Raw genomic sequence first — 20967 nt, forward strand, 5'->3', positions numbered from 1 at the left:
TGTCATCATGTGGGCGCGTGTCCCTGTCTGTAGCTGTGTCATCATGTGGGCGGGCGTCCCTGTCTGTAGCTGTGTCATCATGTGGGCGGGCGTGTCCCTGTCTGTAGCTGTGTCATCATGCGGGCGAGCGCGTCCCTGTCTGTAGCTGTGTCATCATGTGGGCGAGCCTGTCTGTAGCTGTGTCATCATGCGGGCGTCCCTGTCTGTAGCTGTGTCATCATGTGGGCGGGCGCGTCCCTGTCTGTAGCTGTGTCATCATGTGGGCGGGCGTGTCCCTGTCTGTAGCTGTGTCATCATGCGGGCGAGCGCGTCCCTGTCTGTAGCTGTGTCATCATGTGGGCGAGCGCGTCCCTGTCTGTAGGAGGCACGGGGCGTGCGTGTGCACGGTCTACCTGCCACAGGACAAAAAAACTACACAAACAAAACTCCCAGGGTGCACTGCGGTCAGCAGCATCTTCTGCTCTTCCTGTTTCCTACATGACATGACATGACATAACATGACACGACAACATAATGATGAGAACAGGCCATTCGGTCCAACGACGCTCGCCATTTTCCTGACTAAATTGTACCGAGTGCTCTGATTGGCTACGGACTGGATAGTATCTAACACACAATATCTCATCTTCAGTAATGTCTGCCGTAGTCTGTGGGGCAGCCAACTGTCGCGCCCCCCCCCCCCCCCACCCCTTGCCAGGGGGGTTTGATCCCCTGCCACGGGTCCTTTCTCTGTCTGTTACCCTCTCTGCTTTCAGTGCGTCTGAATAGAACCGCAGACACAGTGGGAGGGAGGACCGTGCCTCTCTCTTTTTAAAAGAAAGAAAGAACAGCGAGGGGAAAGGGACGCTTAGGGAGTGTAAATGCACTGATAGTGTCTGTGCCCAGCCTGCACTTCACTGCGCCCTGCTGTCCACTCCAGGGCTCCAGAGACCCTGCACTTCACTGCGCCCTGCTGTCCACTCCAGGGCTCCAGAGACCCTGCACTTCACTGCCGCTGCTGTCCACTCCAGGGCTCCAGAGACCCTGCACTTCACTGCGCCTGCTGTCCCCTCCAGGGCTCCAGAGACCCTGCACTTCACTGCGCCTGCTGTCCACTCCAGGGCTCCAGAGACCCTGCACTTCACTGCGCCCTGCTGTCCCTCCAGGGCTCCAGAGACCCTGCACTTCACTGCGCCCTGCTGTCCACTCCAGGGCTCCAGAGACCCTGCACTTCACTGCGCCCTGCTGTCCCCTCCAGGGCTCCAGAGACCCTGCACTTCACTGCGCCCTGCTGTCCACTCCAGGGCTCCAGAGACCCTGCACTTCACTGCGCCCTGCTGTCCCCTCCAGGGCTCCAGAGACCCTGCACTTCACTGCGCCCTGCTGTCCCCTCCAGGGCTCCAGAGACCCTGCACTTCACTGCGCCCTGCTGTCCCCTCCAGGGCTCCAGAGACCCTGCACTTCACTGCGCCCTGCTGTCCACTCCAGGGCTCCAGAGACCCTGAACGTCTCCACTGCATGCAGTACAGCCCGCAGTGTGACCCCACAGACCGGAGGACCGATCGGCATTCGCCCGTGGGAATGCTCAGCCCTTAAAGGGGACAGAGATAGTGTTGTGACGGCACAGGTTACCCACTTATCCCTGACGATAGCTTCAGGCTGTATTTAGTCCATGGGCGTGTGTGTGTGTGTCCCCCCCTCCCCCAACTGACCCTCTCTGAACTCGCAGTTTATGAAGGACAAATACGGAGATTTTAGAAATGTCAACAGAGAATATCGGCCCCTTTGTAAACCAATATTTGAAACATAATTGCAGCTTTGTGTGCATTATGAAATATTGAAAATATTTGAAAATTAAATATTACTGTTCACCAACAGCTAGGCAGTAAGAAGGACAGACAGACAGACAGACACACACACACACACGCGCAAGCACACGCACACACACACACACACACATGCACACACTCAAGCACACGCTCACACACACGTGCGCGCACACACAAGCACACGCACAAACTTATGCACAGACTCTCGCACACACACACACACACACACACACACACACACCGGTGATGGAGGAGATTAACAGGATGAGATTATCAGGTTTAAATGTGACTCTCCTGTGACTGTGGGCGTGAGCTTTAATTCACTGCTCTTTTCATCTCTGAATCCCTGTCAATCAGGCCTGAGCAAAGCATGATGGGACAGCTTTAAACAGAGAGAGAGAGAGGGAGGGAGAGGAATGGGGGAGAGAGGGAGAGAGAGAGAGAGAGGGAGGGAGAGGAATGGGGGAGAGAGGGAGAGAGAGAGAGAGGGAGGGAGAGGAATGGGGAGAGATAAAATAGACATAGAAGAAAGAGCTAGAGAAAAGGGGTGAAATGGAGAAAGAGCGAAAGAGAGAAAGAAAATTACTTTTAATACTTTTTAATTCAAATTTTTCAAAAGCATTTAACATTACCAAACACCAACCAGTTATGTTTGAAAAGGGGATAAAGGAAAATTAAGAAAATATTAAGCAAAAGTTTTTTTTTTTTTAAAGAAAAGGAGAGAAGTGGAGATGAGGAGATGAATGAGTGAGAGAAAGAGAGACCGTGGAAGAGAGAGCTTAGGCTGCCCCCCCCCCCGTGTGAGAGACAAAGAGGCCTGTGATGTCAGCGCAACACGTACGTGCAGGACAGCACATACCCCTGGACCTGCGCTCGTATAATGCAACCCCCCCAACCCACCTCCCCACCTCTACCCATCATGCACTGCAGCGCTGCGTCCCTCCTGCTCCTTAGAGTAATAATAATAATAATAATAATAATAATAATAAATGTTACAAATAATTCCTTAAGAAGAATCAACTCAAATAATAAGATAAAAAAGTACATGACGTCCACTGTCAAATAAACTAATAAGTGTTTCATAGATCTCCTGTCAAATAGAATTCATTTAAATTTAAACAGACCAAGAAAGTAAGATGAAAAACAGTTACATGAACGTCACCTTAAACAAGGCTGTTTTTCAGCTGAGATCTCCTGTCCAAGGCGCTCCTGCTTGCGTAATTGATCAGCGGTGCGTGTGAGCCGAGAGACATAGCGGATGGCAAAATAAAGGCCTTCTCCTGAGCCGCTATAAAGGCTTCGGTTGCGCAGTGGAGCGTTTCTCACAGCGGTCAGCCTGTGTGGAGCCCAGCTGCAGTCCTGGCCACACTCACCTGTGATTGGCCGCAGAAGACAGAGACCGTGCTGTGTGTTCACTCAGCGCTTAGGCCCCACCGCTGCACTACTGTTCACTCAGCGCTTAGGCCCCACCGCTGCACTACTGTTCACTCAGCACTTAGGCCCCACCGCTGCACTACTGTTCACTCAGCGCTTAGGCCCCACCGCTGCACTACTGTTCACTCAGCGCTTAGGCCCCACCGCTGCACTACTGTTCACTCAGCGCTTAGGCCCCACCGCCCCACCGCTGCACTACTGTTCACTCAGCGCTTAGGCCCCACCGCTGCACTACTGTTCACTCAGCGCTTAGGCCCCACCGCTGCACTACTGTTCACTCAGCGCTTAGGCCCCACCGCTGCACTACTGTTCACTCAGCGCTTAGGCCCCACCGCTGCACTACTGTTCACTCAGCGCTTAGGCCCCACCGCTGCACTACTGTCACTCAGCGCTTAGGCCCCACCGCCCCACCGCTGCACTACTGTTCACTCAGCGCTTAGACCCCACCGCCCCACCGCTGCACTACTGTTCACTCAGCGCTTAGGCCCCACTGCTGCACTACTGTTCACTCAGCGCTTAGGCCCCACCGCCCCACCGCTGCACTACTGTTCACTCAGCGCTTAGACCCCACCGCTGCACTACTGTTCACTCAGCACTTAGGCCCACCGCCCCACCGCTGCACTACTGTTCACTCAGCGCTTAGACCCCTACGCCCCACCGCTGCACTACTGTCACTCAGCGCTTAGGCCCCACCGCTGCACTACTGTCACTCAGCGCTTAGACCCCACCGCTGCACTACTGTTCACTCAGCGCTTAGGCCCCACCACTGCACTACTGTTCACTCAGCACTTAGGCCCCACCGCTGCACTACTGTCACTCAGCGCTTAGGCCCCACCGCTGCACTACTGTCACTCAGCACTTAGGCCCCACCGCTGCACTACTGTCACTCAGCGCTTAGGCCCCACTGCTGCACTACTGTCACTCAGCACTTAGGCCCCACTGCTGCACTACTGTTCACTCAGCGCTTAGGCCCCACCGCTGCACTACTGTTCACTCAGCGCTTAGGCCCCACCGCTGCACTACTGTTCACTCAGCGCTTAGGCCCCACCGCTGCACTACTGTTCACTCAGCACTTAGGCCCCACCGCTGCACTACTGTTCACTCAGCGCTTAGGCCCCACTGCTGCACTACTGTTCACTCAGCGCTTAGGCCCCACTGCTGCACTACTGTTCACTCAGCGCTTAGGCCCCACCGCTGCACTACTGTTCACTCAGCGCTTAGGCCCCACCGCTGCACTACTGTTCACTCAGCGCTTAGGCCCCACCGCTGCACTACTGTTCATTCAGCGCTTAGGCCCCACCGCTGAACTACTGTTCACTCAGCGCTTAGGCCCCACCGCTGCACTACTGTTCACTCAGCGCTTAGGCCCCACCGCTGCACTACTGTTCACTCAGCGCTTAGACCCACCGCTGCACTACTGTTCACTCAGCGCTTAGACCCCACCGCCACCGCTGCACTACTGTTCACTCAGCGCTTAGGCCCCACGCTGCACTACTGTTCACTCAGCAGCCCTTAGCCCCACCGCTGCACTACTGTTCACTCAGCGCTTAGGCCCCCACGCCCCACCGCTGCACTACTGTTCACTCAGCGCTTAGGCCCCACCGCTGCACTACTGTCACTCAGCGCTTAGGCCCCACCGCCCCACCGCTGCACTACTGTTCACTCAGCACTTAGGCCCCACCGCTGCACTACTGTCACTCAGCGCTTAGGCCCCACCGCTGCACTACTGTTCACTCAGCGCTTAGGCCCCACCGCTGCACTACTGTTCACTCAGCGCTTAGGCCCCACCGCTGCACTACTGTTCACTCAGCGCTTAGGCCCCACCGCTGCACTACTGTTCACTCAGCGCTTAGGCCCCACCGCTGCACTACTGTTCACTCAGCACTTAGGCCCCACCGCTGCACTACTGTCACTCAGCGCTTAGACCCCACCGCTGCACTACTGTCACTCAGCGCTTAGGCCCCACCGCTGCACTACTGTCACTCAGCACTTAGGCCCCACCGCTGCACTACTGTTCACTCAGCGCTTAGGCCCCACCGCTCCACTACTGTTCACTCAGCGCTTAGGCCCCACCGCTGCACTACTGTTCACTCAGCGCTTAGGCCCCTACGCCCCACCGCTGCACTACTGTTCACTCAGCCTAGCCCTAGCCCCACGCTGCACTACTGTCACTCAGCGCTTAGCCCCACCGCTGCACTACTGTTCACTCAGCGCTTAGGCCCCACCGCTGCACTACTGTCACTCAGCCAGCCCCTAGCCCCACCGCTGCACTACTGTTCACTCAGCGCTTAGGCCCCACCGCTGCACTACTGTTCACTCAGCACTTAGGCCCCTACGCCCCACCGCTGCACTACTGTTCACTCAGCGCTTAGGCCCCACCGCTGCACTACTGTTCACTCAGCGCTTAGGCCCCACCGCTCACTACTGTTCACTCAGCGCTTAGGCCCCACCGCTCCACTACTGTTCACTCAGCACTTAGGCCCCACCGCTGCACTACTGTTCACTCAGCGCTTAGGCCCCACCGCTGCACTACTGTCACTCAGCGCTTAGGCCCCACCGCTGCACTACTGTCACTCAGCGCTTAGGCCCCACTGCTGCACTACTGTTCACTCAGCGCTTAGCCCCACCGCCTACTGTTCACCAGCCTCGCCCCCTGCACTACTGTTCACTCAGCGCTTAGGCCCCACCGCTGCACTACTGTTCACTCAGCACTTAGGCCCCTACGCCCCACCGCTGCACTACTGTGGCCTAAAAAACGACACAGGCTTCTGTGTGTGTCCGGAGTTTCAGCTGAGGCTGCACTTTGATGCTATCCAGCCGTCCTACAGTTTTTACACTGGACCGTGAACACCTCACGTTTCGCACGTTCCCCTTTCTTTCTCTCTCTCTCACTCCCCCTCTCTCTCTCTCTCCCTCACTCTCTCCCTCTCTTTCTCTCTCTCTCTCTCCCTCACTCTCTCTCTCTCTCTCTCCCCCTCTCTCTATCTCTCTCTCTCTCACTCCCCCTCTCTCTCTCTCTCTCTCTCACCCCCCTCTCACTCTCTCTCTCTCTCCCCCCCTCTCTATCTCTCTCTCCCTCACTCTCTCTATCTCTCTCTTCCCCCCCCCTCTCTCTCTCTTCTTGTTAGATCTTTGCTAGTTATTCACGCTGCAATTTCACTTTAGATTATAAGGGAATTTATGGAATATGCCGGGGAAAACATTAAAAAGGTTTTTTTTAATGCACTGTGCATCACATGTTCTAAGCCAACCTAAAAATCAATATTATTGGAACTGAATACCAGGAGGTCACATCGATTGTGGTCATCTGTTTGCAAGCTTTTCATGTCTTTGTGTTGACCTTTTCAAAGGTTGAATCAAGGTGAGTTTGATAAAACCAAGTCATCAACATTGCCCAAGAGACACTGAAAGCAGTTATCCCTCACAAACAAAATTGACTGTCATAGTGTACAAATTCCCCCCCCCCCCTCATTTTATAAGACTCTGCAGTAACTTGTAGCTTTTTTATGGAAGGAAGTAAACGTGACCAGAATGTAATAATGCAGAGAAACTGAAAACCTGCTTAAGCAAATGGGACCATAAATATGAGGAAGTACCTGTAAAACATGCATATTGCAGCTAATAATGTATCACATAAATATTAGCATGGAGCTGATGTAAGAGCAGTAGACCTGGTTGAGGTAATGCAAAGTCCACTTGTGGTACAAAAGGCAAAATCTCTCTCATTTGGAGAAAAAAAAAATACATTGGCAAAGACTGAAGAAACAGCCCTGAAGATAGTGCACTTTGGTGAACCATATAATCTGTGATATGTTTTCTCTTTTCACTTTAATGGTGTATTAAAGGCAGAAGTATCAGCAGTGCACACTCCGTGCGCCGCTTAATAATTGACAGACGGGAACACTCGCCAATATTTTGATTTGGTGTGCAATAATGGCCCCCACAGACCACCAGTCTAGTGTTTATTATGCATTTTTAAACTCATTTTCATGTGTTTGTGCCAGACACTTCCCCCTGTGGGTATACACAAAAGGGACAGAGTGATATGTTTCAGACCGAGGTGTTCTCAGCTAAGTGCTGAAGTGCGGTAGTACTGACTGTAATTTTGATGCAAATATTACCAAAACAGTGTATACTTAAACACTTAACACTTAAACACCGGCAAATTTGAATTTTAATGATTTGAGCACAAGGTGATCTTCATTTCCAAGAGTGCTGTATTTAAATTGACCTCATTTTCTTTAATTTATCTATATTCCTTGCCTTTTCTAATCTTGGAGCATGAAGTTAATTTCTTGTAAATCTTCATGTTTCACAAGATGAATTTTTTCTAAGCAAGCAGCAGACGGTTTTTGGAAAAAATGTTGTAATATTTTGTAGTCACAAAACACCTGACATGAGGCTATAAAAAATGTAATTAACATGACATAACATTCTAAGTAGAACTCAGCTTGTGCTTGCATGGATGGCTGGTAGCTTAACGTGTCCAGGGTTGCTCAAAGTAGCCGTTTAAAGCCATGCAGATTAGCCATACATTTTGTGATCTCGGGCTGCAGGTGTGGGGAGAGGAAAGCAATTGGGGGGGGGGCTGGGCTGTGATTCTCTTGGGCCCTTCGGTGACAGAGCCCCTGAATCCCCCACCCCCCAATGTGTGGTCTTACTAATAACATGACCTCTTTGGCAGAAATACCTCCCTCCAAGCAGGGGGCCAGCTTCTTTGATCTTGCTTTATTTGGAAAAGGGAGAGACTGTCAGTCTTCAGGTGTACGGGCTTTAAGTGTTAAGATTAAATATCCTTCACGGGACACTGCTTTAGCAGTACCTTATTTGACTTGAACTGCGCTTGTTGGTTTGTGTGTGTTTCAGTCACTCTGGATCCATCCATGGATGCTAACTTTTTTCCCATGAGCCACTAGGGCCATGCCCTCGTCACTGTGCTGCAATGGTTGTCAGCATTTGTTTTTTATTAGTTTTCAAATTAATTACATGAATACAGTCAGGAATTAATTTCCTCCAATTCATATTTTTTTTAAACTATATTTTTTTATGTTTTGATAGGTCCCCGCTGTACATTTTCAAAGCAAGTTTGCAAATGTTTTATTTTTGTTAGTGAAACATCCCTTATGACAAATTAAGGCAACATTTTAAATGTTTTACCCGGTTCTATAAACTGCACATGGCTCTAGAGCCTGCAGCACACAACATAAAGCGCTGCTGTACTCTACTGTGTCGTATGTTCCTCTACGAGTTCCTAATTTATTCGTGTGTGTGTGTGAGAGTGCCTGTGTTGCGCGGGAGAACGAGGCTTTAATAGCTGTGTTGAAATGAATAAAACAACAAAAACAGACATTCGACAACGAACAGTGTAAAACATAACAGCAATCTAGTTTGACTGCGGCAAAATAAAATAATTACATTAAAAAACATTTTTTAAATTTTAATTTAACTGTGGGTAGCATGCACCACACCCCTGTCACAATGGAGGTCTGACGTATCGTCGCGTTCTTCGCTACGGCGGCGAATTGCTGCCCTCCAACATAAGCAAGCCTTCTCACACACCTCCAAATAGTAATCGTCACTACTACCACAGCCAATCAGAGTGCAGATTTTGCAGACCCGTATTAAATTTCAGCCAATCACAATGGAGACCATCCAAGTATAATAGCCGGCTTATTTCCACCTGGAACAAGGTTGATGATATTCGCTGTCCGGCAAAAGAAACGAAAAGGACTTAACTTCTCACCAACGTTGCCTGGCTCGTTGGAGGAACTCAACACGATGAACTGTGGATTTGCAGACAGTTTCCATTGAGCGTTAGCACTTTGGCCACCGTTGTAACTGGCTAGCATTTAAAGGTCCATTTACGTTGGCTAGCTGACGTGCATGCTAATTCAAAGCAGTTTTTCAGCAATAAAAACGACGGAAAGTAACACAGCAATAGTGTTTTGAGACTGAGTAGAAAGGAAAACTCTTCTAAATCACAGAGAGACAGTTTCAAAGGAGGCAGTAGACTATCAACCACGATGGAATCAAGCGGAAAGGTAATGATTTTACCTATTCAATTAGCTATCCCAAATTAGCAAAAAATTGTCATTTTAATTTAGCCGTAATAATTACCCTTCTGGCTCATTGACTAGCTTGCTGGTTCACGAGTCAGCCTCGTTACGCACCAACGTAAGCAAAGTTATTAGCGACAACGTTAGTATAACTTATGATGTCAACTTGGATTTGGCTAAATGGGAAAGCAGAGCCGAACACTACTGTGTGGTTGACTACAAATGTCGTGTCATGTAGACTGGTTGGATACTTTAGTCTAGTTTAGGAACTAGTGTGACATCCGTGCCACGGTGAACTGGACGTTTTGCGCTGCGTGGCGGACTCTGTAGCTGTCCGCTTCCTCGCTAGTTTTGTCACCAGCAGCGATCGCCGTTTAGCATTGGGGGGTTATGTATTACTACGCTACTTTTAAAACTTCAGATATTGCACAAACCTTGTTGGCTAGCGTTAGCCAAATAGACGTGCTTGCTTTATTACGATATATGTTTGCTTTGCTTCATTTTCCGGACGTCGCTTAGGAACGTCTACAATAGACTGTATGTCTAAAATCATGTTTAACATTTTGTTTAAAATGTTTAAAAGAATTTACTGCCGTCCTATATTTACATAAGTATTTTCTGCATAGACTGTCCCTTTCCATTTGTTGTTACTGGCGCATTTGCAGTGGGCTAAATTAAAGTAAATGTTTCATTAACCTTACCTATTGCGGTTGGAACTTAATTAAATGTTTGCAATGCACCGACGACGCACAAACACGGTCCATATACAGTAAAGCTGCGTTCCAGATAACGCTGGAAAATACGCGTAGGATGGAAAATAACCTCCTATCCTTGATAGGTGTTATTGCCCTGTCGTCATTTGCTCCGTCTTACCGCGACTCGAACAGCGCGTGCTTTAGCGGCAGACTGTGATGAAACCAAGCGAACGTCTTGGGGGCGACATAGCTCAGGAGGTAAGAGCGGTTTTCTGGAAGGTTGCCGGTTCGATCCCCCGCCCCGTGTCGAAGTGTCCCTGAGCAAGACACCTGACCCCTAATTGCGTGTGAATGGGCGAATGAGAGGCATCAGTTGTAAAGCGCTTCGGATAAAAGCGCTATATAAATGCAGTCCATTTACCATTTACGTCTTGCATTGGGTTTCACTGGGACAGAAAAGCATCGCCGTTTTATTGCGGGTCAGACGAGGCCAGTGGGTGGACAATATGTGTAGGGCCTGAGAACGGGTTGTCGTGGCGTCGTTCCAGGCGGGTGTTAGTGCCTTGACCCGGCTTTCCAGCGCTTCGCCTCTGCGTCTCCATTTATGACAACGAGGCTCTTTTTGGTTAAGGACAGCTGTCATGGCCGAATACCTCAAACTCACTTTCTCTGGCGAAAGTAAAATTCTCGAGGTCAATATTTACATCTCTGGTCGGTTTCGAAAAGTTACTCGCCCAGTTTATCATGCACGAAAGGAAATTGTTGGTTGCTACCCAAACACGCGTAACACGCGGAGGAGAAACGCTGTTATGACAACTTGTTTGCACTGCGAAAACCCCCAGGCTCCAGTCAGCTCTGTGTCTGTGCGTGCGCGCGCGCGCGGGTTTGCTTGTGTGCGTGTAGGTGCGCGCTATGGCAATTGCTGTTTGTTGTGGTCTGAAACTGCCAGCGGCCAGGATTAAATTCTGCTCCAGGATTAGTGTCACCGGTTTGTCAGGTGCTTGATCCCTTTCACACGTCAGCTTTTTTCAGGAGCTCTCCATCTCCAACAGGCTTCGGTTTAGAGGCCCCCGCACAGGTAACTACACTTGACGTTTCAAAAGTGACAGTTAAAAGCCCCCCATTACTTATGCCACAGTACTCACTCCTTGCTCATTAGTACGGTGTCTTGGTCTTCTGTGATCCCTGGTGTCGGAGTGCGGGTGTGTATGAAAGGCTTTGTCTCTTGCCAAGATACTTTCATTTCCCCCCAGACAATACTTTGTTTACATCTGGTCCTCAGAGACAGATCATACTTCCTGTTTCTAAGGTGGAAAGGGTCACCGGAGTTCAGCCGCTGGGGTACTTCAGCACATTCGTGCGGAGTGTGTAATCGATCCGTTCCTTGTGTCGGCCTGACTTAGAAACACTTACGGTATTAACTGAACGTGCCTGCGTTTTGCTTCAGGAGTGCCGGCTGTCGGAAATACCGTTAAACCAAGTGTAAACATGCTGGCTGATATTTTAAACATGGTCACAAAGCTTGTTGGTCCTGCCTGGTTGCTCGATGAAAGGCAGAACTGCCGATAGTCAAGCTCACAGTAGGTGGCGTTTGAAAATGGCTAAAATGAAACCATTTGGCTGTAGCAGGGTTTGTGCCTTCCCGGGCCGTTCGGGCCGTCTGATTGGGCCGTTTGACAGTGCTTGTTGCGTAATGGAGATGTGTGGCGGTCCGGCACAAAGCGGAGTTCTCTGCTCCAGTGTGCTTGGGGAGGGGGCCCCTCTCAGTTAGTCTGCACTAATGTGGCCTAATGAGTTATGGGGAAGTGAAGAGGAGATTACCTCACACAGAGAGGGACAGGGGGAGCTTTAGGGGGACGCTTGTTTGAAGCAGAGAGCCGTCTCCAGGCTCTGGTGTGTGTCCTGCACTGGGTTCTGAGCGTTAACCCCTGTCACAGTGTAAGGGTGTGTGGGGAGGGTGTGTTGGGGGGGGGGTCGGGGGGTGATGTTATTGTGCATAGAATAGCAGGAAAAGGGCTTTTAGCCGCAGTCACAGCAGCCGGATGCGTGTTGGGGTTCCTGGACTCCTGGATGACCCCTATGACTGCACGGCAACTCTCCACTGCGTTCTTATACGGTACCTGTGCAGGTGCATCGGCTGTGTTCACACATGGTACCTGTACAGGTGAATCTGCTGTGCTCATATACGATGCCTGTACAGGTGAATCTGCTGTGCTCATATACGCTGCCTGTACAGGTGAATCAGCTGTGCTCATATACGATGCCTGTACAGGTGAATTTGCTGTGTTCATATACGATGCCTGTACAGGTGAATCTGCTGTTCACATACAATACCTGTGCGGGTAAAGAATGCGTGTGCTTCGACTACTGAGGACAAAGGCAGTGCCAGGGCTGTCATCACCCCCCCCCCCCCCGAAACCTGAGCAGGGAGACGTGACTCGGGCAGCGTAGCTCTCTCTTAGGTAGGTGGTGTGTTTTGGCTGGGACGGCCCGTACGCTGCCACCGCTGCCAGGCCCTGAGCCGACGGCCTGGGTTAGCCAAAGCTGCGGTTCCTCCTCACACAGACGCACAAACGCAGCTCTGCTCAGTCTCTCAGTCTTCTCCAGTGCTGCGTCTCAGGCCTGCCCCCCTGTCTGAGGCCTGTCCCCCGTGTCTGAGGCCTGTCCCCCTGTCTGAGGCCTGTCCCCCTGTCTGAGGTCTGTCCCCTGTCTCAGGCCTGTCCCCCGTGTCTGAGGCCTGTCCCCCTGTCTCAGGCCTGTCCCCCTGTCTGAGGCCTGTCCCCCTGTCTGAGGCCTGTCCCCCGTGTCTGAGGCCTGTCCCCTGTCTGAGGCCTGTACCCCCTGTCTGAGGCCTGTCCCCTGTCTGAGGCCTGTACCCCCTGTCTGAGGCCTGTCCCCCGTGTCTCAGGCCTGTCCCGCTCCTGGGTCTGCTTGCGGCCCGGACCCAAGGAGAGCAGTCCTGTGAGAGAGCTTAAAGAGTGTGACCAGCACCTCAAACTCCTGCCTCCACTGCTCCTGCTTTCTTAGAGAGGGCGCGTGTGTGTGCATGCGCGCACGCGCGCACGTGTGTGTGTGTTTCCCATCTACCAGCACGAGTACAGCCTCAGTTGCTGTTCATGCGTTTGTGAGTGATGGTGGTTATTGGCTGAACCCCTAACGGGCTTACAGGCTGTTCTCCCTGCAGGCTAATGCCCTGTGGAATGGAGCCCCTGCAGCTCGGGGGCGGGGCTAAATCCTGTGCGTTTTGTGGGGAGCTGTTTCAGTTTCGCACGTTCTCTGCTCCAGGTCTCCTGTGCGTCTCCCTGTCCCCCACGGCCTGTTCCTCTGTGCGGCCCTGTGCTTGAGTCCCACACAGCTAAGGGCTTCTGAGCTGACCTGTGACTCTACATCCCCCCTTCAGCCCAGCTGCTCCAGCATCCAGACTCTGTGTGTGTGTGTGTGTGTGTGTGTGCGCGCGCGCGCGCGCTCGTGTGTCTGTGTGTGTGTGTATGTATGTGTGTGTGTGTGTCTCTGTGTGTGTGTGTGTGTGCGCGCTCGTGTGTCTGTGTGTGTGTGTGGCAGGGGAGTCTTCAGCAAACAGGGCTGGGCAAAATTAGACTATCCTACAAAAAAACTGAGCCTTAGTTTGTGTTTCCATTTTGTAATCAGCAGGGCTGTTAGCCACAAGTTTAAAGGGCCTTTTAAGGTTTTAAGTAGTTCACCAGTCAGATGGTGCTTTCCACTTATGGGCCTGTACAGTGAATACTGAAGTTTTCTCCCTTTTCTGCGTAAGGGAGAGGGAGTCTGGGAGAGGGCTCCAGGTCGATGGTTTAGCTGAGGATACGATGCAGGCAGGCAGCTGAACCGAAGGTTTACAGAACTGACTGATTTACCCTGTTGCTGCTCCCAGCCCAAATTCCAGCCCAGTTTTCTCACAGCGTGGGATTGGTTGTTTTGCTGAGTGTTCTCACAGCGCAGGATTGGTTGTTTTGCTGAGAGTTTTCTCACAGTGCAGGATTGGTTGTTTTGCTGAGTTTTCCCCCACGCAGGATTGGTCATGTTTTGCTGTGAAAGTGTGCGGTGGTCCTTTCACTTGTTCCCCTCTTGCAGAGCGCTGCGTATCCTGGAGACAGTCCAAGTACGGCTCTGTCCTCCCCGGTCTGTGCCTGGCTGTCTCCATGGTGATGACTGTGCCTGAGCACACTCAGGTTCAGAACGTGGAGATGCAGGGTCCTCTTAGTGAAGAGAATGTTGGGTGGGTCTTACTCGCGCTAGTTTTCGCTTGTGACTGTTTTAAAGTGTTCTTTTACCTGTAAAAGAAAAAAGGCTTGTCGTAGCTTCCAAAGGAAGTATCATCATTTTGCCATCAAACTGCTCCCAAACTACACGGTTCTTTTGGGGAAAAAACTAGTGCGATAGCTAGCCAGGATTTTCAGCTTCCGTAAGGTGTTGGTTCATTTCAGGAAAAGGGCTGTGTTTAAATTCAGGCCCTTTAAGTCCAGTGTGGGGGACGCTGTGCACGCTGTGTTGTGCGGTGGTGTTCAGAGTCCCTCTGTGCTGATCGCCTGAGGGGGAGAATGGAGCCTCTTTCTCCGCAGTATTTGGGGGAAAGGTGACTGTAACAGGCCACAGTGGGCTGTTTCAAGGCTGAGCACGCATGTACCAATCACTGCGTCCTGCAAGAGAGAGAGAGAGAGACAGAGAGAGTGTGTGAGCGTGCGTGTGTGTGTGTGAGCGTGTGTGTGTGTGTGTGTGTGTGAGCGTGCGTGTGTTTACATTAAAAGCAGCTAACAGTGTTCATTACTGACGGTGTCTTTCAAGCTGAACGTGTCCCCCTGACTGACGGAGAGCTTCCGTGTGCTGCTGTGTCAGAGGGGCGCCTGTGCTGCTGTGTCAGAGGGGCTCTGTGCTGCTGTGTCAGAGGGGCTCTGTGCTGCTGTGTCAGAGGGGCTCTGTGCTGCTGTGTCAGAGGGGCGCCTGTGCTGCTATGTCAGAGGGGATCCTGTGCTGCTGTGTCAGAGGGGATCCTGTGCTGCTGTGTCAGAGGGGCGCCTGTGCTGCTGTGTCAGAGGGGCTCCTGTGCTGCTATGTCAGAGGGGATCCTGTGCTGCTGTGTCAGAGGGGCGCCTGTGCTGCTGTCAGAGGGGCGCCTGTGCTCCTGTGTCAGAGGGGCTCTGTGCTGCTGTGTCAGAGGGGCTCTGTGCTGCTGTGTCAGAGCGGCGCCTGTGCTGCTGTGTCAGAGCGGCGCCTGTGCTGCTGACACAGCGCAGTGGGGCGGGGCCGATGCCCAGGGACCCTTCTGTATGACACTTGTTACATGTTGCCCCATCCCAGCACTTTTTGGTAATTTATATTTGTCCTAATACTGTAGCTTATTCTTATGCCTAGTTGGCTTTGCAGAGGTTAGGTCTGAATAGTGTTCACTATTTCTGTTGGCTAGAAATAGCTGTACAAAATAAGTATTGTATCTTACTGAACCTGTGTTTAGTAGTTGTCTATGACCATGAAATGGCCTTTTTTTACGTCGCTTTGGATAAAAGCGTCTGCCAAATAAATGTAATGTAATGGGGGGTCCGTTTCTTGTTCTGGAGCTGGTTCAGCCGCTGTGCACTGTGGACTCAGTGACCCCGGCTGCGGCCCTTGCGATTGGCCGCCGTCCTGCAGGGGGCGGGGCCTGGGGCCCGTGCGTTAGCCTCCGTGGTGACGCATGAATTCCCCAGGGCGGAAAGCATCCGCCGTATCCGTTTACACTTTCAGGGCGCCATGGCGACGCTCTGTAATGTTTATACAGAGGGTGCTGATCACCCCGCCAGCGTTTCCCAGCATGCTGTGCACGCTGGAGCCACGGGGTTAAACTGGGAGATGACCCGTGCGCCTCTGTGTTGATTAATTTTCAGCTGCCTAGCGCACGTCCTTATCCAGAGCCGTTTCGCACGGTCTGCACTTCAGCCGACACACTCTGCGCAGCTAAATATTTAACTGCAGATACTGAGATTACGAGCCCCGGTCGAGTGAGCTGAAATAAAGCAGGGACATCTGGGGCTGGACACACGTCTGTATTATTAATGGGCTTAAATAAAATAAGATTAAAAATAAGCCCGTGTTGCCGCTTTCAGTAAAATACTGGCACAGTGGCCTCTGGCTTTCAGGACAAAGATTAAAAATCATTTAGGCCGGGCTTATTCGCTTAATGCAGGTGATGTGTGACAGGAAGAACTTTCAGTCACATGACCTGGGATCTGGTGACAAAGTGCTGGGGATTTGAACAGTGGAATGTGTGGCTCTCTTAACAAAGGAAGTTTTGACCGTTTCCTCTCAGAAAGCTGAACAGGCACTCTCCTAGGCACTGTGACTCCCATGTTTCAGAGGTGCTGGGGAACATTCATTTCCTTACGGGGCATAACTCCGAGGTCTTGGCTACATTGTTGAATATTACAGGGGTTCTTAAATAAGCATTACATATTTCATATGATCCCAGTTGGGAGATTGTGTTCATCACTGGATGCACATTTCATACAATCTCTGAAGGCTCATGTTGTATTTCTGTATTTGGTATTTTTATCTTTTCAATTCTTTGTAATTGCTTTGATCTTAGTGCTGAATGTAAAGCACTTTGAGCTACATTTTATGTATGAAAGGTGCTATATAGATAAAGCTTATTATTATTATAATATTATCTGTGAGGTTGCTGAGCATCCAGCCCTGTTGGTCTTAGTTGAGCTTGCTGTGTATGGTCTTTATGCTGCAGACATAATTAATTTCCCTGTAGGGAGTAATAAAGTGTGAGTGTATGAGTGTGTGTGGGGTGAGGAGCAGCTTCCCTCTGCCGATTGGCTGTCATTCAGCTGGCCGGAATGTGGGAGGAGCCAGATTAACAGCAGTCTGTAGAGAGGTCTGCTGATGTAATGCTCTCAGCAGGGAGCTTGCAGGCTGACCTCTGACCCCTGACCCCTCAGGAGGTGTTAACCTCTGCACAGAGTGGGAATGAGTCCCGTCTGCACAAACCACCATATCTAGTTAAACTGCTCACTGAATCTCAAATGTAGACCTAATATCAGTTTTGTCTGAACGCTGCAACTGTGTGCCGCCAGCGCACACCACACACACACTCACTCTGCTAGCTTCTTTGTGGTCAGCTCCTACATTTCAATCTGTTCGCGCACATCAGATCAGCCAAGCACACTTTCAATCTGCGAGACGCTTCTGCACGGTGTTCAGTCTCACAGCTCGGGAGCTGCACGGGTGTATCAGATCTAAGCGCAGACAGCGGTGACTGCACGGAGGGTGTTTCAGATCTCAGCGCAGACAGCGGTGACTGCACGGAGGGTGTTTCAGATCTCAGCACAGACAGCGGTGACTGCACGGAGGGTGTTTCAGATCTCAGCGCAGACAGCGGTGACTGCACGGAGGGTGTTTCAGATCTCAGCACAGACAGCGGTGACTGCACGGAGGGTGTTTCAGATCTCAGCGCAGACAGCGGTGACTGCACGAACGGCGTCTAATCTTAGTTTAGTCTTAAATTCTCAAGTAAAATCTGTTAAGAATGTTAGATATGAAGCCCATTATGCTTGTAGAACGGCAGGGGTGTTGCTAGGATTTGAGGACACTGGGGGCTTAGCCCAAAACATTGCAGGGGGGTCCAGGGGCACTGCGCAGTTCATTATGGAAACGTAAATTGCATACCACAGCATGGACCCAGGGCTCCCGCCCCTCTCTGTGTGCACACAAGCCTGGAATAGCTAGCTGCTCTGCTGCCGCTGCACTCACTCTGAGGTAAAGCTTTTCTTTGTAGTGGCTTTCAAAAGAAACCCATAACCATCATTATCAACATTATTATTATTATCATTATTATTAATAGTACTGAACTGAATTATCTGCGTTAGTGATTAGCTGACAGGTGTCTGCAGTCCATTTCCCGTCTGTCACTCACAGAGCTATCCGCGCGTGTGCACGGGTGAGCTGGCAGGAGCGCCCTGATCTGCGCATGCAGCGAGTGCGAAACTGTATCGGACTTTGAGTGCTAAACAGATGCATTTGGGCTGAAGGCTGAAGGCCCAGGCCTGACGGCTCCACTGCAGAACAGTGTGCAGCGGTGCACTCTCAGGACCTCAGCACTTCAGTGTATGTTTTTGATTTGGTTTAGCGTAGCGCTAATCCTCCTTGTTTTGGTGCATGTTAAACACAGAACACAGAACACAGTTCCAGTCTATGAACTGCTGTCCATTCATTTGTTGACATTGCATTTTATTTGGCAGACGCTTTAATCCCATGTGACGGACAATGAGTGCATACCGACAGTCATTGGCAGAGCAACAGAACATTGGTTAGATAAGGTACAATCCTCATTGAGCACCAGTTATCCAGAGTCAAATTCATTACATTACATTACAGACATTTAGCAGACGCTCTTTACCCAGAGCGACTTGCGCAACCTTTTACACAACATTTACACTGCATCCATTTATACAGCTGGATATACACTGAAGCAATGCAGATTAAGTACCTTGCTCAAGGCTACAACAGCAGTGCCCTACCTGGGAATTGAACCTGGGACCTATAGGTTACAAGACCAGCTCCTTACCCATAATACTACACTGCAGCCGATTCATGTTTTCTTGTTTGTTTGTGTGTGTTTCTGTCTATGCAGCAGGTGACAGTGCAGCTGATGCTGGCGGTGGGGGCTGCTGTGATTGGCTCCTTGCAGTTCGGCTACAACACGGGCGTCATCAACGCTCCCGAGAAGGTGATTTATTACTTTATTACATTTATTTACTTTTAATACGTGTCTGTAACAGAAAGCGCTTTACAAAAAAGGAAGTTGTGATTTAAAAAAAAAAAAAACATCGGACTGTCCTGGGTTTTGGGGCATACAATCTAAGAACAATCTGTTCCCTGGTTTTTTTTTGGGACACAGAGCAGCCCAGAAGAACAGGACCATTACTCCGGTAATCTGTGAGCATGCTTGTGTACATTCAGGTGCCATCCCGTGTTTTGGTTTAAAAACCGATGACACAGTTTTAAAAATCACTTGTGAACCTTCCTGAAGGGTGTAGGTTTGTCCCGCTGTACCGCAGCCGTGCTCTCCTAACCCCGCCCCTTCCTGGGTCCGCCGACGGGTTCCCGCTATTTTTAGAAAAGTGCGCGTGTCCGAGACGCTGCGTAGGAGCAGGGCCCCAGGCTGCAGGCTCAGTTTCCAGCCCATAGAAGGGCCTGCATGCAGAGCCCCCGCCAGCCTCCAGTCAGGTGTGCTGTCAGGTGTGATGTCACAGCCCGCACCTGGGACTCCCAGAGATCAGCGGCCCGCGTGCAGGCGCATTGGTTTCCATGGTTTCGCCCCGGCTGTTAACAGCGAACCCGCGAGCACCTCCGCAATCATCAGAGAGAAATCAGTGAAAGCGCAGACTCTGCTCTGCGTGAGCTTATCTCAAATCAGTCAAATATACCCGAGCTGTTGAACAGAACTTGCACAGTGTGGTCATGCTGTCAGCAGGTCAGGTGTGGGCTACACCGTGTGAGCACCACGGCTCACCGCACCCCACCCGGGGGGAAACCCTGGTTTTAATGCCCTGTAATCAGTATTTATGAGCAAAATCAAGAGCCAGTCAAAAGATGAAGTGAGTGTGAGTTTGAGCGTGGTTACGGAAGGGAGGAGGCTAACGGTGGCTGAACCGTGCACGAGAGAGAGAGAGAAGCTAAATCAAAGCGGCCCCTCAGGTGACCCTGTAACCAGGTGTGGGAATCTCTCTGTGAGTCTCCCAGGTGCTCTGACACACAGGGCTTCACCAAACCTGCTGTGAACACTCCTTTTCAAACTTCTGTAATACCCAGTCACAGCTGCCCTGTGATGTTAGGGCAGGGGACCCGCCCGCGCTGGTTCTGTGTGTGTGGAGTTACTGGGGTGAGCAGGGAGCTGCACACTGACAGACAGACAGACAGACAGACAGGCAGGCAGCAGAGGGACAAACAGACAGACAGACAGACTGACAGACAGCAGATGGACAGACTGACAGACAGCAGATGGACAGACTGACAGACAGACTGACAGACTGACAGACAGACAGACTGACAGACAGACAGACTGACAGACAGACAGCGACAGACAACAGACAGACAGACAGACAGACAGACAGACAGACAGACTGACAGACTGACAGACAGACAGACAGACAGACAGACAGACAGACAGCAGAGGGACAGACAGACTGACAGACAGACAGACAGACATACTGACAGAAGGACAGACTGACAGAAGGACAGACTGACAGAAGGACAGACTGACGCACAGACAGCAGTGGGCATGTGACAGCCTGGCGCCATGCCTGGCCTTTAGCTGGGCGAGCTCCTGAGTGTTTAGAGGAGGGTGCGTGGTAAGCATACTGTACAGGTCATGCCCGCCCCGGCGAGGGGGGGAGGGGGGGTCATGTGGGCTGTCAGTACTCTGCGCTCTGGACAGTCCTACACCACATTCCGCAAGGTGTAATTGGTGAGGGGGGTGGGGGTCGGGGGGGGGGATGTGGGCGGGACCAAGGTTTGTTTATCAACACAGAGCCCAGGGGGAGGAGTCAGGAGCCTGCCTCCCGGTGAGAGAACACTTTCGCCACCTGCTGGCCAAAGCCAGAAAACACCACTACGGACCTGCAGTCGCGCTCTAAATCCGGGGGAGTCCACCCGGGTCCTGCAGCGCCGCAGGGTCCGCTGCTTTCTCTTCTCCCGCTGAAGCTGGCAGCGGGTTCTGTGTGAACGAAAGCGTTAAAGTTGTGTAAGCCGCTCTGTGTTAGGAGTGTCTGTGACCTGCCTGTGCGGCTGTAATGCGATGTTTTCCTTCGTAGACCATCGAGAGCTTCTACAATGAGACCTGGATCGAGCGCTACGGCGAGCCCATCCCCGACTCCACCCTCACCACCATGTGGTCCGTCTCCGTCTCCATCTTCTCCGTGGGCGGCATCATCGGCTCCTTCTCCGTGAGCCTGTTCGTCAATCACCTGGGGAGGTAGG

At 51.4% G+C, this 20967-nt stretch overlaps 1 protein-coding gene across 2 annotated transcripts in view; it reads left to right on the forward strand.

Moving 5' to 3' along the window:
- The window catches only part of LOC135235188 (solute carrier family 2, facilitated glucose transporter member 1-like), an 83503-nt gene that overhangs the window by 51071 nt on the left and 11465 nt on the right, over positions 1-20967 (forward strand). Inside the window, exons 1-3 of one of the 2 annotated variants that reach the window (XM_064300457.1) lie at positions 8915-9283; positions 18620-18715; positions 20802-20962. In XM_064300457.1, the coding sequence (XP_064156527.1) occupies positions 9266-9283; positions 18620-18715; positions 20802-20962 (275 nt within the window). In that variant the 5' untranslated portion in view covers positions 8915-9265. Of the gene's footprint in view, positions 1-8914; positions 9284-18619; positions 18716-20801; positions 20963-20967 lie in introns of those variants that run through there. The other variant, XM_064300456.1, reaches the window with a different exon arrangement.

The sequence above is a fragment of the Anguilla rostrata genome, chromosome 11 (assembly GCF_018555375.3).
Source record: "Anguilla rostrata isolate EN2019 chromosome 11, ASM1855537v3, whole genome shotgun sequence".
In the NCBI taxonomy this organism is placed as follows: domain Eukaryota; kingdom Metazoa; phylum Chordata; class Actinopteri; order Anguilliformes; family Anguillidae; genus Anguilla; species Anguilla rostrata.